We start from the raw sequence: 19,687 nt of genomic DNA, 5'->3' as shown, positions 1-19,687 counted from the left end.
GAGATCAACTGAACATATAGTAGGTAGACAAGTGTGATCAGAAGAAATGAACCATAATAATCCGAATACATTCCAACCTCAACCTTTATTTTGTCTATATGACCGACCAGTTTTTAACCATTACTAAGCTTGCATGATGTGATGCAATAGCCAAAACGAGATCACTACATCAAAGAGACTTCCACTCTGAGACTTTTCAATTCCGATCTAACGACTCTACCATCCTTGATTATTCCCTTTACGTATTTGTGAGGTTCATTGAATATACCAACATCCTCAAGGGGGTTGGCAGAGAGTAAAAGTAAATCTGCGAATGCACCTTCGCCAATGACTCCTATTTTACCTTGCATGTTTAATACTTTGGCTAATCCATGAGACGAATCAGAGCATCAGCCTTATACCCCCATTTTGCGGATATAGATTTTCTCTCACCTGCATTGATCGTAGCATGTTTGATAATATCTTTACTACTCAATACCTTTTTCCTCAATTCAAATTCAGCCAATTGATTAGGTTGCATCGGTCCGAAACAGTCCGTTCCATATGCTATATTCACACCCAGCTCATGGGCGCGCTTCATCACTCTATATCCACCATCGATGACAAGCTTTAACTTGTCCCTCGATACGGGAGGGATCATAGCTTGATAAGGTGGTTTGTCGAGTAATTCCTGTACGATCAATGTGGGTGTCAAGTGAACACCCTTCTTGGCCATCAGTTTGAGCGTATCATCATCTAGAAGGTGGCCGTGCTCTATTCCTCCTATACCCCCTTCGATGGCGTTTCGAGCGGCGGCGGAGGTGAAGCAGTGTGCGGCTGTGTATCATTTACGATCAGACACGGCACGCTGGAATGCAAACATTAAGTAACCTTAACTCACTGACTAGAGTACCTTTCTGTATTGCAATAACAATTCAGGTTGTAAGCTGAGGGACCATTTGTATAATTGATCATAAGCCAACTCACCATCATCCTGACTGTATCGCAGATAGCTTTGATCTCAGCAACAGTGAACTGCTCGCTATCCAGTTTATCTGTTGGACTAGCTACACCACCCGAACTACAGATCTTGATATGATCGGCGCCTAAAGATGAACCAAAACTCAACATGTCAATCACTTGATTCCGTGAATGTTTAAAGCGCGGGAAAGGTACTAGTAGACACATCAAGAATAGAAAAATAGAGACCTTACTTACCGGCCATCATTATCCTTCTTGCCGCTCTCGTACATTCATCCACTACAACATCAAAATCCAAGCTTGGTCCTCAGTCATTTTTCCATCGCAGTTCTAAGGAAGACCGAGTTATACTAACCACCATCGACGATACAGCTCGTACCACTGAAACCTCCTCCACCTGCGCAACACCCATTTATCGGTTTATCCACACCCTCACCATCGTCGCCATGTCCTCCACTTTGAGACATCAATGGACCACCTTGGAAGACTCTCGGTCCGGGGATGAGCCATTGTTCGGTGGCATTCTTGTAATGTCTGTTGGCGCCGCCTACATCTCGAATAGTGGTGAAACCACGCCAAAGCATGCCTATTGATCCAAAAAAAATCATATCATCAGGTACAGTCATTCATTCACATAGATGGGACCAAAGCAGACCAGACCAGAAAAATATTCACCTTTTAAGACGTATTGAGTACCTAGAGCAGTCAACGTTTCTGATTTGGGGGAAAGACTGCCAAGCTACGTTATAAGACGAGTCCACTTGATCAACATTTTGCTTTGCTTGTAAAGCTCTAGTGGATTGAGACGGGTGACTTACAGGTTGACCGGGAATAGCAGTAACATGAGTATGTACTACATCAAAGCCCCATCACTGGTCAACGACATTTCTTATATAGTCTTTATTCTAGGAGATAGAAACATTCACATACCGTCAATAAGACCTGGAGAGAGGTACAACCCTTCCGCATTGATACTTTCCCAACCATCTTCTTGCATATGTTCTTTCAAAGATTTGGAAATACTTTCGATTTTACCTGATTTAATCTTGACAGTCATCGATTTGAGGATCAACGAATTTTCAACATCGACGATATTAACGCCTAAAGTATCATATATACCATGACTATATTCAGCGAGCCTTTCTCTCCTGACTCACGGCCCATCGATGGGCAGGAAACCTCTGGAGAAGAGAATACCGTTACTCACCTACAAAGCTCATAGGTACCTGTTCGGGTCTTATCCAAGGTGGAGATTGGATGTTGTAGGTCTCTGGAACAGGATATTTTACCCAATGTTCAGGTTTCCAATCGTACGCAGACGGTGTTCTACCTCGAGAGGCATGCTCGTCGATAAGCTCGAATGATCCGAGGGCAGAGGTGACATTGGCTGTTGCTGATGACATGATATCTGGGTTGGGATCTGGCTACTGAAGGTATAGAGAACGGAGGACTTATAAACAGATAGCTAACAGGTAGAGATGAGTGTATCGGTCCACAACCAGGTATGACCATAGTGTAGATAGTACCTGCTAGTTTCCCAGCTACTCCTATCCCTATAAGTGGGCATTTCGCCAGTGTTATCAAGATACGAGAAAGGGATCCATGTGACCGGCAAATTCCGCCATCGGATTTGTCCGACGTGACATACCCTTATACATGTGAACAGCGAAAGCTGCTTCTTTCAAATTATACACAATCCGTTTTCTGTCCATACAAACGCCTTCATTTGGGAATTGTATTGTCCATCCTCGAGAAAGGCTCCTCTGCTAGCTCAACGGGTAAGAGCGCTCTTCTGAGTATCCTCGAATTCCGCTTTCATATCAGTGGCTTTGTGTATATATCGTCATTCGTACGAACGGGTGCGACATCGAAGAGAGGAAATCTTGGTTCGACACGTCGGTAGAGAGGATAAAGATACATCATGCTTTTCTTACATCTTGCTTTCTGAAGGGTCATATCCTCAAGGGTAAGCTCTCGTAACATGATATCTTGGCATGTTCCAACCAACAAGTTCCATCATAAGTCAATCATACATTTATCCAAAAAAGAAAAACATACCCTCCAATCTGGATTCGAACCAGAATTCTTCCTCTGACAGATCCTTCACACACATCCGAAAACCATACATCAGCCTACACATCCGTACAAATCTCCGATTGACACATGTAACATTTCCGTTGTTGAGGACGCTTTAGACCGTTAAGCTATTGGAGGTGGATTCTAGCAGCAGAGTTTTGATGATTTATGTTATACAGTATCAGCTTACGGGGAACAAGCGAACTGTAAGAGAAAGAATCGAATGTTTTTTTGTGTGTGCTTCCAAAAGAAGTATTGAGACAGCTTGAATCATTGAGAGTTCTCCCACTCAAGCACTGAACTCACGATACCCTTTCAGTACGATTTATTCCCATACAACCCCATCGTACTAAGGTGGTAATCATCTCCCAGATCAGATCTCAAAAAAGGACAAAAAAATCATTTTTGATCAGATCAGGTCATCGCGTCCAGAGGAAATCAAATCCCTGTCTTCTGATCAGTGGCAATTGATTATGAGATCGTATCGCCGGAACGATCTTCTGAAGGTCCCCAACCTATTGCTGATGTGGAGATGCACTCTGACCAACTGTGCTATGGGCGCGAGTCTCTGGTTGATGAGAGAGGTCAACAGGGCTTTTGATGAGTCAATGAGCGTGAACGATAGAGATTGATATCAAAGTGGAGGATGGAAAATGTGGGGAAGAGGGCGAAGGGTGGAAGAAGAAAAACGGCCAGGACGAGGTGGGGGGCACAAGGCGAAGACACCGTGTGTCATTGATGTACACGAGAGATATGATTAAATGAAGCGTTGGTGTGTGTTCCCGATACAACGCCCTGCCGGATGAAACTTCTAGACTCGTCCTTTCAGCTTCTCGCTCGATTCAAGTGGTTTCATCAGCTCACATTTTCTTCCTGGTGATTCTGTACTACCACACAGATGCAAGCACGAAGAACGAAAAGATCAGCAGCGACAAAAATCATACACCTGCAGTGTTCGACCACCCATCTCCCATCTAAACTGCTTATTTACCCCCACCATCCCACCGGTGACAATCACCAGCGGGACTTCTCGAGGCAGGGGACCCAAAGGCATTCATAAGCTGATAAGGGCGCTCTAACGCGTGAGCTACAGGTGTGAATACTTTTTCGATGGAGGAGATTAGTAGGGATTATCATGATATTCTTCCACGGTACGTTGATAGATGTCAGTGACTAGTAGGTTGTCCTATGATACTGGGGAGCAGTTGGTTTGGATACGATGGGGCAGATCAATGCGTGCTAGGTGTCTGTCCCATGCTTCAGTCATCCTTTTGATCTGGTTCGATCTCCCTTTTGTTCTTTGATGAGGTGATGAGAGATATGATTTTCATCTGCCGAGTGACGTATATACCAGGAACCAAATTACCATCAATTTCGTTCTTTGGGTGGCGGGTGGACTGTGCTCAATTGCGGTATGACGTCATTACGTCATTTCGACCTTTTTCCGCTAATGTGCTAATGATCGTCCTCTCCTTTTAGCGTGAATTGAATCAATCAATAGTGGTAGTGGTATATAAACAATTCTGAAATACCAGGAAAACAGCTCATCAGCCCCACTCATTCAATTTACTCTCCCATAGATAGATATACCACACATACAACTCAACTAACACTCATCGCATTTATAACAACCATCATTCAAAATGGGATTATTCGGATCCTCAGACCCTACTGTCAAAGCTGAGAAAGCCATCGCTAAAGGTGAGTCCACTCGACATCGACAGAACTTCCCATCAATTGTCTTGCCACCGAGAATTTCCCTTCGATGGATGGAGGATAGCTGACTTTACATTATTGATTGTAGAGGCCAAAGCTGAAGATAAACAATTACGACAAGCCGAGAAAGATTTAGCCCACGCTGAGAAATCAGAAGCCAAGGCTGCCAAGGCTGAAGTGAAAGCTCATCAAGCTCAGGAGAAGGCTGTAAAGGTGGAGCAGAAAGCTGCTGCAGCTTTGAACAAGGCTACTCACAGTGAGTATCCATTTCAAAACCACTCATTTTCCATACTTTGATGAAACGCAGTACTGACCCCTCGACCTTTCAGAACACGATGACACAGTCAATCATGCCAACGCCGCCGTCAACGATGTGAACCGAACATCTGGTGAACATCAGAGAATATCGCAAGAGGTTGCTCAGAAGAAAGCAGCTTTGGAGAACCTTACTCAACAGGTGAGTCGATTCCACTGTTATCCCAATGTCCAAGCTGACCAGTCATTTTTTCAGCACCACGCTCATGAACAGACCCGAGAAGGCAAGCTTAACGAACTCCACCAGCAACCAGCCACCGCTGCCAGTAACGTGACGAACGACTTGCGAACTGGCGAACATGTCACTCCCAATGGAGGAGTCAATCAGACTGGTGCAGCAGGAAACGGTGCTTTAGACCAAACTCAGGCTAACGCTGCTGGAGTACAAGCTGGATCTGGAGCGGGAGGTTACGGTGCCCCAGGTGCTGGAACTGGTGGTGCTGGATACGGAGCTGAAACCAACGCTGCCCAAGGTGCCGGATATGGTCAAGGTGGTGTGACGGATGGTCAAAGAACTGCTGATGCCGTCAAGCGATTGTAAGAGATCAGATTAATCCTGAGTTTCTAAGACGAAAGTATAATAGCTAGCTCGAACGTTTGGGTTTGTATGAACGTGATTGAGGATATGCATGCAGCGATTAATATGATTGTTCGCTGTCTGCGATGAGATTGTCCAATTCGATGTCCATTGGAAACGTGTTGCGATGACATACTGGCGTAACCATGAGGGTATGGCGGGTAGTAGTATGTCTGCAGAGATGCTCAAAGACGATTGGAGATGCTCAAAAACAACAATCGTCTTTTCGACGAGCAGTAAATGACTTTGCAGGTAATAAGTTTGATTCACAATTTTGACAATGCATATACTCAGTTGACAAAAGCTACATATAACTAACTAACGAATACGAGCAGATTCCTGTTCACGTTACTCAAGTTCATCGTTATTTTTTTTCCATTTCATTGATCCAAATCCATTCCAATTGACTTCCGAGGATAGGAAACACAACAATAGATGATATGGATCGGATGAATTAAGCCTTTTCGACCCTTTCAATTTGAGACTTTTCGGCAGACTCGTACATCTCTTCTTCTTGTTTGTGAGTGTAACCAAGGGCGCCAACAGCAGCAGCAGGGACGACACCTCCAGCGGCAGCCTCTACTTCTCGTTCGATATCGCTAGTGGCAGGTACACCGAATCTTCGACCGTCCTTGTTCCAGATGTAGACGGCCCAGAGGGCGATGTAGATGAAACATGGTACGACGAGGTAGTATGAGGTTCGAGTGCTGAATTTATCGGCGATAGCTCCTTGGATAGGAGGGAACACGGCACCACCACTGACTCCCATCTACAAGTGAACACAATAATATCAGCAATCTGTTTTAGAATTGGAAAAGTTAGGATGATCGTGTACTCACGACAAGTAAGGCGGCAGCTCGTCTGGTGTGTCTACCGAGACCTGAAGTACCCAAGACGAAGATACAGGGGTACATGATTGATTCGAAGAACATGACCAACATCAAGCAGATGACACCGCTCATTCCGTGAAGAGAACCAATCAAGAGGGAAAGCAAGGCGCACATGACGGCGTAGATACAGAGGAGGACAGGAGCTGAAACGACGGCGAGAAGGGCGGTACCGACGAATCGACCGACGGTAAAGATGATAAGAGCATAGGAGAGTAATTGGGAACCTTTAGAATCGGCGATTTGAGCGTTCTCAGCGGTGTAGTTGAGGAAGAAAGAACCGATAGTAACCTGAGCACCGACGTAGAGGAATTGAGCGACAAATCCGGTGATAGCTCGGTATTGCTTGTAGAATGGTTGAGCGGCTTGGGTATCAGCACCGTGGGCTTCGGCAAGTGCTTCAGCTTCAGCTTGAAGAGCTTCTTCGGATACTTCGGGGAGTTTGGTCAGGATGAAAGCGAGGGCGACGAGCATACCCATACCGGACACAGCGAGGTAAACCCATTGAACGTTGTTAAGATTGTTCTTGTTTTCTTCAGAGAAGAAGTATTTAGAAGCGATCAATGGACCAGTGAAAGAGGCGACACCGTTGAATGATTGGGAGAATTGAAGACGGAAATTGGCAACGTTGTGAGGCGGCATGACTGAGACGTAGGAGTTGGCAGCGACTTCCAGCGTAGCGAGACCGCAGGCAATCACAGCGGTACAAATGACGAAACCACCAAAGATCGCTTGAGGGTTCTTGGTGTTGACTGAAAATTTGGCGACTGGCCAGAACAGAATGGCACCCAAGGAGTAAAGAGAGAGACCCATGACGATAGCGGTTTTGTATCCACGTCGTTTTAACACTTCACCGGCGACAGGAGAGAAACTGTTGTAGAGGGAGAGAAAATCCAATGTTTAGCTGTAAGTACAGTGTTGTCAAAAGGAGAGAAGAGACGGAGGTGCCACTCACGCAAAGTAACCAATACCAAAGTAAGCGACCTGAAGACCAGTTGACTGGAGCTTGGTGATACCCAAGACGTTTTGGAAGTGCTTGTTGAGCACATCAAGGAGACCGTATGCGAAACCCCATAAGAAGAAAAGGGATGTGACGAGGATGAAAGCCCATACTATGGAAAGAGAGGATCGTCAGTTGGTGATGGTCGCAAGACAAGAGGTGTTGATACTCACAGTACTCTCTCCTGATGAAACCATGTCGGAGTGGGTTACCACCACTACCGCCAGCTACGACTGCACCACCGGCCATTGTTGCTTTTGATGATAGGTATATAAGAGGTCAAAGGGGGTGAAGGGTTAGTTATGAGGGGAGGACTCGTTGGATTGATGAGTGTGATTTATAAGGGTAGGATTTCCGTTCTTGAGAATCCCAACTGTCCCCTATTTATACCTTTTTTTTCTTTGCCCCCCTTCCTCTTGTAAAAGATGGGATCCCCCTCATAGACCCCATTTGGTCGAAGATCGCGCCCAGGTTGAAGACCCATGGGGCAAGGAACGTCAAAGACGTTAACCCTTCTTCTCGTGTTTCGCTAGACCCCTTTGTCAGGAACTCATTTGGGACCTGGTGTCGCACATCTCGGTTAAGAGGAAGGGAGTACATATGTAAAAATAACACTTTGCAAAGGCAGAGAGTAAAAAAAGGTACGGCCAGATGAGGTCGGGGGCGTCGATCTCCCGGCGGATGTCGGATGTCGAACACCATCTGTCCTCTGCGCTGAATCCCCCTCGTTGTGCAATGATTTTTTTGTCTGAGTCAAGGAACGGGCAAGGTATAACGTACTGCAGCTTGCGGCATGTGGTGTAACGAGTAAATTGGAAAGCGGGATTACCGCCGGGGCATGATGCCTCCAATAACACAAATTTGGTTTTTTTCAAGGAATCGTACTTTCTTTCGTTAACCGATCTGGTCAAGACTTACCATAAAGGGGAATTTCACATGGAAAAACATCTTTGTGGGTGTGATCATTTACCGCCGGCTTCTCTTTGGGGAGATAGGTGAAACCGATCAGAGATCATCCCTAGATCCATTTTGAGCTTTGTCACGAAGCGATTCTTCATTGGTCTGCCAAGGATCAAGAATCATGTAGGACAGAACAGCACGATCAGATCATTGTTGATCAGTGAATGGTACAGTATTGTCCAAAATATGTTTATGGTAACAAGATTCATGAAGCAGTCTGCTGACCACACTGGTGGAGCGAAGCTAACTTGCCAATACAAGCCGATTTTTTTCGAAGTTTAGAATACTTAAAAAAATGAGGGTAGGGGTTGATGCACTACGATACCAGATTTCATATTCCGTACTCCCCGGCTCGTACTCTTTTGATCGTCCCGACAATCCTAAACTTACGTGTTACGACCTCTGCTCCCTTACAATGAGTTTCCCTTTGGGGATGGCACGAAATACGAAAAACAGGTCACGAGATCGAGTGATATTAGATCAGGTGTGACAGAAGTCGTAAGACAACTAATTACGTGATATGTCGCAGTACTTGGAACTCCTCTCCGAGTCGGACGTCTTTTTAGCACGTTGGACTATGGGGCCAGTGAGTTTGCCCCGTTCTTGGCGGAAATCGGCATTGAATTCGTAATTTTCATTTTTGGAGATCGCAGTACAGTATTTGGTTTTTCGCCTATGAGCGGTGTCTAACCCACGAATGAATTGATTGTGTTGTATGTCAAATACCTTTGTCTCGGTCTTGAAAAACTATCAAGTCATCGCACTCCACCTATATGTAATTCATGTTGAAAACGATCCACCATGACGCAGCCTAATTTCAAGCTTTTCCTGATATGATTTCACTGGAAACAGAAAAGAAAAATGGTCGCCATCTGAATGATGTAACACGTCTCTCCTCCCCATCGGTGCGAGATGGCTTACCCCCGGTTCAGGCTCGTCATTTATAGTGACCAAAAAGCAAAAGATGGTTCTATTAGAGATCTCCCCTTGGTTGCCCTCCATTCTTGAGGCAGCGACAACTGTTGGCAGAGGCTCTTAAACACTAATCATTCTTGCATCTTGCTCAAAGCATCATGGAGCCTGTACTTTTGAGAAGCTCTTAAATGAGGGAGCCGCACCCAGCTGCCACTGCAAGGGGCCAAATGAAGTTGCATACGTTGTCGCACAAAGGAAACGCAATGAACGGCAATTGAGAGTCATGTGCATGCCATGTGCAAGCCATGTGCAAGCCATGTGCAAGCCATGGATGTACGCACGTTGGAAAGTCCAGCCAGTACGGTGTCATACATGTGCTTGACTCAATCAACCTCGACGATTGTTTCTTTTTCTCGATCGATCACTGCCCCAGTGGAGGCCCATCGTCAATCCTTGACAGCGAGTCACAGCCTTTCATCATATTACCATACACAGTAGTACTGGTATTTTCCAGAAGGGGAGCGGGATTGCTAAAGATAGAAAACAAAGCTGTATTTTGATCGTACGTGCCGAGATTGTCATCATTGATGTCATTACATCCAGCCGCTGTGCCGGGACTGGAATTGCAACTGCAACACTGGAATCACCAACAAAAGCTATGAAGAGAGGTTTTTGATTTCGTAGATACATCCCCGAGAAGTGCTGTCTTGCCGTAATCGACAGATGTTCGTAATACCGCCTGCAATTTACAATAGTCATCGGAAACTTACTGAGTCCAAGATCGGAAATCTGTGCGATATGCATATGTATGCCATTCCAGTGAACAGTGCAAGGAAACCCAACACAGTAAGACCCGAATGACATACGATGACGCTGTGATTTTGGCTTCTCTTTTCATGTTCATACTCTTCTCGATCTGGCATCGCACCGTCGAGTGACTTGGTTGAGTAGATGAGCGATGCAAAATGTTTCTGTTGGAGGAATACATATATAAACCATACAAGTTGGCGTATTCTCCTGTTTCAATAGATTACCATCGAGCAAAGTCCAAAGGAAAAGTACACTATAGTTATACAACATGAAGACTTCAACACCTTTTGCACTCACTCTCGCAGGGTTGATCTCCGTCTCTGCCAACCCTATCGTCAGATCGAATAAATGGAAGAGAGCAGATCTACAAGGTTTGGATTTTGAGATGTGAGTCTTACTCTCTCGCTGTGTTGAGTCAAATCAACATGTATGTTCACATACTTATGAATGAGGTCATTACCAAAACCAGTATCAACCTCGCTCGTAATCTCGAATCACTCGAATTGAATTACTGGAATCAAGGATTAAAGAACTTCACTGAATCCGACCTCGATAATGCTGGATATCAAGGTTTCAGACAATATCTTGAACTGTTCAGAGATCAAGAGATCGCTCATTTCACTGTCCTCAAGTAAGTCAACCTTTTTCGGGTCCATCCAACAAATATGTGAATGCTGATGATCTCGAACTTGGTTTCATTCCACTTTTTAGCGAAGCTGCAGGTGAAGGATTCGAAAATTGCACATACACTTTCCCAGTCACTACTCCCTATGATCTCCTCTCGGTAGCTCAGGTAGTAACCACGGTAGGGGAAGGTGCCTTTATCGGTGGTATTGCAAGTGAGTGTTTCCGATCGGACTTACCTATACATTGATGATCGGTAATTGGCAGAGAGACAAAGTATGTTGATCGTTCGTTTTTTTGGCCAATAGACTTGACCGATAGTCCTGCAAGACAAACTGGAGGCACCATCATAGGTAACGAAGCTCGACAAAATTCATTGTTAAGACAATTTTTAGGTCTCGACTATTTCAATGGTAAGTTGGTAAAAGAGGACTGATCTCTTCTCTTTTCGTTCCATCTCGAAAAAGGTAAGGACATCATTAATAATATTGATTTTTCAACTACAGCCGTCAACTTCGACACACCCTTGACTGCCTCTCAAGCATACTCGCTAGCTGCTCCCTTCATTGACTGTCCCTCTTCCAATCCCCCAATCAATTTCCATAAGATTCCTCCTCTTATGGCCAATTTCACTAGTGGTTCCACCCCTCATTCTCCAGGGGACGAGATCTCCATTATGTGGGATTCATCTTCCGTCTATCTAGGAAACGATGTACATATCAACTTTTTAGGTGATGTCTACTCGATCCCCCAACCACTCAACCAGACTGGTGATGGATCCGGAACGACCACTTTACCAATGGGCATCAACGGTACTTCCTTCCTCGTAGCTACCAATTTCGAAGGTGGTGGACCTATTCCGGATAAACAGAACTTTGCTATTGGTTACGTCATAGTTGCCTAATCTACCAGCCGTGATAGAATTGATGGAGTATAATATTTTGTCGACGAAGGTCAAAGAAGCGGAAGGTGACCGACAGTTTAGTGATTCATATAGCTGTATTGTTAGCGTGTTCTCACTATCAAGCCAAGTGAACCTATGTATCGAATTGTCATCTTATGCTCTTGCACTTAGAATTCACTGAAGTCAGTCACGCTGAGCTGGACAACTGTCTTAGTTCTCCTGAAATTCCGATGCATAGATAGATCCGCTTAGATGTAAGGAGCACCGAGATAACCTCTGAATACAGTAGATAGAGCTTCGACGACTTTGGAGAGACGATGCATTAGCCTTGTATACGCTGCTTGTTAGAGAGATATCACTTACCCAACAGTAACACACCACCTCCGGGGGCAAGACGTAATACCTTAGGGGCGAAACCCTTGTACAATGCACCTAGACCTTCGGTTTGAGCGACTTTGATGAGCGCAGGGTAGGTCCTAGAGTCGTGACGAAGCAGAATCAGCTCAAACTTCGACGTCGGACTGACCAGAAAAGGACACTGCAAACTCACCATTCTCCTGTACCGTGCAACTGGATTCTGGACTTAACGACATCGACTGTACGTATCAAGCGGTTGTCAGCGTTCAGCATGTTTAGTAGCGCGGATAGGGTTCGCGGATAGGGTTCACTTACAAGGAGTGTTCAAAGCAGTACCGACAAAACCACCAATAGTACCGGCGACCAAGTTGTTCAATAGTTCACCCTTCTTGTCCTATCGTGCAATTCATGGATATGTCAGCTCTTGACTTGATTAGGGAGTTGCGGGACGCGTCGAAAGTGAACATACAGTAGCTTTGGGCAACTGGTTCTTGACACCGAAGATAGCACCAAAGTATCCACCGTTCCACCACCAATGTCTCCAGAAGGTAGCTTCCATACCTTGGTATAAACTATGGCGAGGTAGGAAAGACATGTCAGCATCTGGTCTTCGAATTCGAAGCCAAATCATCCATGGAATCATCTGAGCAATTCGTCTGAGCTCTACAGCGCGCAAAACTCTTGGCCTTCGCTCTCCGAACATACCCTTCTGAGATTCATAGATCAGACACTCACCCTAGGGGTCCACTAGTCCTGAAACTATGTTTGATAACATCCAAGGGACCTTTGAAACTAGAGTTCTTATCTTGTAATCTGATTTTGACCAATTCGAAAGGAGTCACGACGAAAGATTCGGTAGCACCTGCAAAACAACCCGTTACGATCGCTAGTGATTGGGTGTTCTTTCGTTGACCGTTGTTGGTGAAAAAGGCTCCCCATGATGCTGTGTGATTAACACGTATGAGTCATGGTCAGCGAGTCAATAGCTATGATGGGGAGATCTGCCTGTGGAAGGGATTGACCTACAGTTACCGGCGACTAGCAGAGTTTATTGAGACATACAGGTCAGCACGATGGTTTCTTGACCAGAAGCATGCGATAAGAATGAGGTTGGCTTACATTTCACGGCACGTTTGGGTGCTTCCATGAAAAGAGGAGGTAAGATACCTCTGTACAATCTACCGGGACTGCAACAAAAATATAACAATCAGTTGTTGACCATACGAACACGTGCATACTATATTTCGACGAGTGGACAGTGTGGTCTGTCATGAGGATGATGGATGAAGGGATGATGTACTTACCCTTCTTGTGATACGATGTTCTTGAATGTTTGGACCATACCAGTACTGGTCTTTGCGGTATCAAGTTGTTGTCTAGTTTTGACTACATCAAGGGGGTATAAGAGCTACAGTCGGTATTCGTCAATACAGTTACTCGTATGTTTCTCTCATGGTGGTACGGTACTGACCAACAACTCGGTACATCCTATACCAATTAACAGCCAATATCAGCTATCTTCCTAGGATGCACGACAAACATGAATGGGCCGGACTGACCTGCAATCGCACCAGAAGCGAAAGTATACGCGAAAGGCAAAGCTAAACAACCATCTGTATCAGCACCCACTTACCACTTGATGCTTTCTCCCATACGCAGCTATGATTGTGAGCACTCACGGATGGGCTTTTTGAGCTCAGCGACGGGTTTGGTGTTAGCAGCTGCGGCGGACATGGTGTGTGATTTGATTCTAATCTATTTTATATGTTCTATGGTAGTCCTTTTGATAATGAGATGAGTATCTAAATCAGACGAAGAAGAGAGCGAAATGGAAACCACGATGAATATCGGTCCAAGTGATCTATATCTATGGCTATATCTATGGCTATAGACTGAGCAAAGATTAAGTTTATCTGCTATCTAAACGAGATGCATCGTTGTTACCTCGTTTTTTGGATTTGATTTGATTGCACCATTCTCATCCCCGTTCTCAATCCTCAACTCCGATCACAGCCAGGGACTTAGTTTCGGTGATCTTGCCGGATTCACCGACTCCCGAGCACATGGGTCATCCGGTACTCTCATTTAAGTTTTTCATACCGGGGAAGAGCTCCTCTTGAGACCTCTAGAAACCTCGAGACAAGAGCGTTCAACTAACTGTCCATTCATATCTCGAGATTTCCATAAAGCAAACATATATTTAGATATATAAATAAATACCCATATATCTATCTTATAACAGTCAAGGGTCAAGGGGGGGAGGGGTCATCATGAGATATGTTAACATATTCAAGAGTAAGTCAGAACAGGAGAGAGAGAAATCGATTAAAATGTCCAATCTTGTTTTATCCGAAAGAGCAAGAAAAAGATTATTCAACTACTTTATGCAAATTACGACTAATTAGTTATCTTATTGTCCTTTCCTTTCACACAACCTATGTCCAACCGAGTCGATGGCCAGAGAAGGATCCTGCCATGGTCTATGGGCGTGTCGTGTAGTCGAATATGTTGGGTAGACATTCACCATCAGACGATAAGGTGAATCCGGCTTTACACGAGTATACTATGATGTGACAGAACAAGAGGTATCAAGGTCAGTCACGATGGTCTGACTCTGTATGGTTGCAAGGGATTCAAGATTCAGTACTCACCATCACATTGACCCACCGCACAGGATACTGACAATACTCCTGGGATGGCGGTACAATCTTGACCGGTACTGGATTATCAAACGAATCAATCGATACCCATCAGCTTGATTGATGTACTGATGTATATATCAACTCACCCAAGAGTAGCACATCCACCACACGAATATAGATCTTCTTGAGGAGTGATACTGATAATCCAAAACCCAGAAGTCAGTCTTCATTACTTATCTATTGAAGAATGGAGTACCGAATAAATAGTAGTATCATACTGGAAGAAAGGAGGTGCAGATAGACTTACCATTCGTATGGAGTATCAGCCGATACCGTTTGCACCTCCGCCAAACTCATAGGTGAGATTGGACAGGCGATCTGCTGAGAAGGACATCTAGCCAAATCCTCAGGTGCACCCAGCACTACCGGTACAGTCGAAATCGGAACTTGCTACAATACCAACACCCATCAACAATCCGTCTAATCGTCAGCGAAAGAAGATATACACAAAGGAGTCAAAAGTGTAGTTGAGAAATCACTTACAACTTTTCGTCTGACGATGCCACTAGGTGAAGCTGATGGTCTAGAGCTCTCATGGACTTTGGGATGATGTTTCCTGTGATCCTCGTGATACCTCCTGTCGAGACCTTCTCGGTCGTTCAATGTTGGAGTAGGTAAGGCGAGGACCAGGGTGGATAAGGAAAGGAGAGAGAAGGCGAGAAATCTTGAAAAGATCATTATGATTTTTTACTTTTTTTACTTTGAAGAGGTTGTGAAGTGATATCTCAGGTCGTATATGGGATAGGGAGTATTGAGCTTTCTCGTTCGTGAAGAAGACAAAGAAGCTGACGAGATGGTAGAGTATTGAAGGGGAACTTTGGTTCCAAGATTTCGGTATGGGGTTCAAATGAATGTCTAAAGTTGATTATTTATCTATGTTATGGTATCCTTTACCAGTCGTTCTGAGAAGAAATATATGGGGAATGGAAAAGGGGTGGGTGGGGGGGGCAAAATGGGTTCTCTTTGTTGATATTTGTGAGAAGAAAAGGATCCAGTATATAAGAATATTATACGATCAAGACCGAAGGAGAGGCAAGGAAGCACACAGACGCACAACCTCCATCACATAAGAGTCCGATCACATCGTGCATATATTCATTCACTGTAAGCCATAAGCCAGACGGTCGCGGGGAGGGGTAGATGAAACGGTATGGACCCCTTTGTACACACATGAAAAAGATATCATCCAACTTGCTCTGACCACCATCAGTCAGTTCTCTCTTCCTGCCTGCTGTGCTGAGATGATGAGATCGGATTTCTTCGCCACCAACGAGATCAAGGAACGTCAACATACTCGTGCTGATGTATCGCTGATCACTTTCTTTGGGTCCAATGCCGTACTAGACACACTAGCCATCAGATGCAAAATCCAGAACCAGTCTGGCGTATTTTCAATGTTTGATGTGTGGTTCAAAGGAGGTCTGTGTGAGTTTCATAAAGGATGTCTTTTCTCTGAAGCCAAGCTTTTGGGTTCGACTCAGTCTAGTGCCTACGTATGGAGGGCGTAGGACCAGTGCGATTGCCAGTACCTGGATTCTGGACATTGAAGAGGGAACAAGTAGAAAGGAATACAGCAAGCAATCGAGACGCAGAGGGAGATGGTGTGTCGGGATGGGAAGCGGTTGCAGAGATTCAACTACATCAAAGATGCTCATGAAACGTCTCATGTTATATGTCGATTTTCATTGTTCTTCCATCAATCATGATGGTTCACGCACTGTACGAGTCCTGTGATGACGTGCAAGTACGCCACTTACAGTACTCGTATCAAACTGATGGACCTGCCGCACAGATTTTCAGCTCTCGTTTTGCCCCCACTTGCATGAGCAATGATGTCCTTCTCATCGCATCACATCACCCTGCAGTTGAGTTGTTTGTACCTGGACCGAGGCGGTAAGAGAGGTCCATGCGTGATTACTCCGTTTGTACATCGTGTGTCATTTTGTCTCGGAACAACCACAAGATACCCACAAACAAAACGAAAGAAAAAAGAGGTCCAAGCGCGGTTATCGTTTCAGGTTCAGAGAGAGTTTTCGATCATCTTTTTGTCTTTTCTCTTTGTGTCCTCTCGATCAACGCACTGTACGTGTGTCATAAACCCATCCAAACATAAGGTAGTGCAGTCCCACAGTCATTTGCATGCAGGCAGTGAATAGGCTACTCCAAGGGATGATGAACACGACTATGCATTTGATGATTTGTATTTATACGATATATGGTCTTTTCACACTATGCTGATACACGAAACCCAAACACGAAATCACAAAACTGGAGAGAGAGAATGAGATCAAAGTAGCAAACAAGGAAATTGCGATTTTGGGGGAAAATGCGGAATGCAAAATACGACAAAAGTGAGGATACTCGATACAACTTTCTATAGTTTTATTTATACACACACAACAATTGGACCACGACGTATAGCTCTGCTGACTAAATGAAGCAAAACAAAGCATGTCAGCATTTCATCGGTCCAATGATCTAGAGGCGGATCGCAGACGAGACTCACCTTTACGCTCCTACCGTACCTAACCTGGATGATCTCCTCCTTTCTCTATCCATATGCAAACCTCTTGATTTTCTGCTCGAGTCCTCACCATTCGGTTTAGCTGAGGCAATGAGCTGTGGTCGGTCGATGTTCATCTCTGACGTATCCACCTTCATATCTTTGATTCCATCACTCAGCTTATTCGTGCTAGTACTGGGTTGTAACGCTCTATCATCTCCTCGATTTATTGAACCGTCTTTTCCTTCTTCAATGAAAGGTTCGGTTTGACTTGTATGACCAGATTGGATCGAGGTATCGCTTTCACTATTGGACCTAGATCTTGATCTTGATCTAGAGCGAGATTCGGTAGAAGCGGTAGCTGTATTACTTGGACTTTCAGAAGTATTCAATCTTGATCTAACCTGATCGTCCGATCTATATTCGGTCGGACCTGAGGGTATAGTGTTGGTAGTTGGTAGTCTAGGCGACAAAAGCATTTGTTCAACATGATCACTCGAACCTGAATCGCTTCCACCGCTCTCAGTTGTAGTTGTCCCTGAGCCACCTCCGGCTTCACCTTCTTCTTTCTCTTGGTTAATCTCTTCCAACAATATCTCCACAGCCTCGCCTATATCCCCACGGGTTCTACCCAGCACGTTTTGAGCTTCTTCAGGCGAAATACCATGTCCTAAAGGTAAGCTATTGAGCAACTGAGTGATTTTCGACGATAGCGATAAAGGTGTCTTGGGTTTCTTTTCGTCCACAAGTTCACCCCTTTCTCTCCTCGCAGCTTCAGATACGTCTCTGGCATGCGGGACCGAGAGATTATCTTGGATTTCCGCTGGACCATGCTCTCGATCACCCATACAGCGAACAGATTGAAAATGCTCAGCTTGAGAGAACAGGGCGAGCCATAACATCGAACTATCCTCTTTCACTGTAGGTAGATAATCGGGTAGAGGTATCGAAGGAAGATGAGGAGTATGAACAGTCTTGGATCGAGTACGATGGGAAGGTGTGATGGGTACAGGACCGACTTCGGAGGGTGAGGGCGTGGCTGGTGGATCCTTGGACGGACCAGCTTCTGTCTGCCAGGGGATAGTGAACGAGGTCTGTGGGTATCGTGAGTCGGTTGAGTACTTTTCCGCAAATAGAGGTCAGTTGACTCACGGTTGACATGACTACTCGAATATTCCGCTTGAAAACTCTTGCAGCAGCTTGTATCTCAATATGAGAGCCGAATTGTTCTGCGGCAGAGGATCAGCATTGTGTTTACGTTCGATCATCTGCAAAAAGAACGTCTCCGTCTTTTCTCCAACCTTGAAGGGGAAGTGTGAGAGCGGGTCGGGCTTACTCAATTGCCTCATCCTAGCTACATAACCTTCATATCCCTCACCATCCTTCATAAACGGCACTACGAAACCTTCCATCACATCCTTATGAGTCTCTAGATAATCGCACACCAATTTGCGTATCTCGGCATGACGTTTCTGCGATGAAGACAAAGTTAGTTATCCACTACAAGCTCAACTTGATGACCATTGAGATGGAATTCATAAAACGGCTATGAAGTAGCGAAGACAGAGGAGAACTTGAACAGCATTATAACTCACCTCACCACCAAACCCTTGATCCGACAGAACTCGAAACAAACAATTGCCATCTCCTTTTACATCCCTCAATGTCAATCCTAGTCTAGCGATCTCACTCTTCACAGCCGTATCTTCCAATGCTATCTCCTCTAGCGAAGTCGTCACCAGATCTGAAGGGCTGGAAGCTCTCTTCGCTTTAGATCGAGTAGTTCGTCTAGTATGTCCATGTCCGTGTCCATGGCCGTCTGGCTTCTTATGACGTGGTTTACCGTTAGGACCGGTGGAGATGGAAGAGGAAGTTTGAGAATCCGGTTTGGAGTTGGTGGTATTGTTGTTATGTTTCTTGGGTCTTTTGCCTCCTCCTCTAAGACTGACTGGTCTGGGTCTAGCCTTGGATGGTGGGTCCGTTGAAGTTGAGGTTGAAGCAGAAGGAGATGGTAGAGGAGGTGATTCTTGACTTGGATTAGAGAACGTCGAAGGTGTATAATTAGAAGAGAAGGTTGAATCTTCACTGCCCTCTTTCCTACGTCTTTTGCGAGTACGCAAAGACCATGGGATAGGTGATGTAGGAGGTGTAGCCGTAGTTGTCGAGGTGGTCTGACTGGATGAGGTGGAAGGTCCAGCTTCGGGCTGGGTCTGATGATCTAAAGGAAGTGGGAGGGGCAAAAGCCCCATCTTGGATAAGTTATCCTGGAATTGTATGACCCTCCTATGAGTATTCTTCAAGGATCAAAGATCAAGGATCAAGATGGATCTTGAATCTGTTCACCAGCAGGGTGTAGTCTACTAGCAGTCACTTGTGAGATT

General features: G+C 45.0%; 7 protein-coding genes across 7 annotated transcripts; 2 read left to right on the top strand and 5 right to left on the bottom strand.

Annotated features, from left to right (window-relative positions):
- Positions 1–164: 164 nt before the first annotated feature.
- I203_106709 (uncharacterized protein) lies at positions 165–2,363 on the bottom strand (the record flags this gene model as incomplete). Its single annotated transcript, XM_065518036.1, has 10 exons — positions 165–364; positions 433–816; positions 881–896; positions 967–1,085; positions 1,198–1,239; positions 1,316–1,546; positions 1,636–1,699; positions 1,779–1,813; positions 1,891–2,061; positions 2,168–2,363. 10 exons carry the CDS (start codon positions 2,361–2,363, stop codon positions 165–167), a joined length of 1,458 nt encoding a protein of 485 aa, XP_065373340.1.
- A 2,316-nt stretch (positions 2,364–4,679) lies between these two features.
- On the top strand, positions 4,680–5,608 carry I203_106708 (uncharacterized protein; the record flags this gene model as incomplete). Its single annotated transcript, XM_019151032.1, has 4 exons — positions 4,680–4,737; positions 4,841–5,008; positions 5,082–5,209; positions 5,264–5,608. 4 exons carry the CDS (start codon positions 4,680–4,682, stop codon positions 5,606–5,608), a joined length of 699 nt encoding a protein of 232 aa, XP_018999600.1.
- Positions 5,609–6,098: 490 nt separating this feature from the next.
- On the bottom strand, positions 6,099–7,780 carry I203_106707 (uncharacterized protein; the record flags this gene model as incomplete). Its single annotated transcript, XM_019151031.1, has 4 exons — positions 6,099–6,413; positions 6,484–7,402; positions 7,487–7,643; positions 7,705–7,780. The coding sequence occupies 4 exons, from the start codon at positions 7,778–7,780 to the stop codon at positions 6,099–6,101; spliced, it is 1,467 nt and encodes a 488-aa protein (XP_018999599.1).
- Positions 7,781–10,484: 2,704 nt separating this feature from the next.
- Positions 10,485–11,744, top strand: I203_106706 (uncharacterized protein; the record flags this gene model as incomplete). Its single annotated transcript, XM_019151030.1, has 5 exons — positions 10,485–10,603; positions 10,686–10,847; positions 10,928–11,055; positions 11,149–11,253; positions 11,347–11,744. 5 exons carry the CDS (start codon positions 10,485–10,487, stop codon positions 11,742–11,744), a joined length of 912 nt encoding a protein of 303 aa, XP_018999598.1.
- A 248-nt stretch (positions 11,745–11,992) lies between these two features.
- On the bottom strand, positions 11,993–13,835 carry I203_106705 (uncharacterized protein; the record flags this gene model as incomplete). The annotated part of the gene is made up of 11 exons (XM_019151029.1): positions 11,993–12,048; positions 12,108–12,220; positions 12,295–12,340; positions 12,417–12,495; positions 12,571–12,673; positions 12,837–13,044; positions 13,221–13,288; positions 13,406–13,509; positions 13,573–13,589; positions 13,661–13,702; positions 13,781–13,835. The coding sequence occupies 11 exons, from the start codon at positions 13,833–13,835 to the stop codon at positions 11,993–11,995; spliced, it is 891 nt and encodes a 296-aa protein (XP_018999597.1).
- A 746-nt stretch (positions 13,836–14,581) lies between these two features.
- I203_106704 (uncharacterized protein) lies at positions 14,582–15,481 on the bottom strand (the record flags this gene model as incomplete). Its single annotated transcript, XM_019151028.1, has 5 exons — positions 14,582–14,664; positions 14,753–14,820; positions 14,890–14,940; positions 15,051–15,193; positions 15,287–15,481. 5 exons carry the CDS (start codon positions 15,479–15,481, stop codon positions 14,582–14,584), a joined length of 540 nt encoding a protein of 179 aa, XP_018999596.1.
- A 1,830-nt stretch (positions 15,482–17,311) lies between these two features.
- On the bottom strand, positions 17,312–19,555 carry I203_106703 (uncharacterized protein; the record flags this gene model as incomplete). The annotated part of the gene is made up of 4 exons (XM_019151027.1): positions 17,312–18,400; positions 18,459–18,535; positions 18,643–18,778; positions 18,902–19,555. 4 exons carry the CDS (start codon positions 19,553–19,555, stop codon positions 17,312–17,314), a joined length of 1,956 nt encoding a protein of 651 aa, XP_018999595.1.
- Between the last annotated feature and the right edge of the window lie 132 nt (positions 19,556–19,687).

Source organism: Kwoniella mangroviensis, assembly GCF_000507465.2.
Source record: "Kwoniella mangroviensis CBS 8507 chromosome 1 map unlocalized Ctg02, whole genome shotgun sequence".
Lineage (NCBI taxonomy): Eukaryota > Fungi > Basidiomycota > Tremellomycetes > Tremellales > Cryptococcaceae > Kwoniella > Kwoniella mangrovensis.
This window is presented reverse-complemented; position numbering and strand designations above follow the sequence as displayed.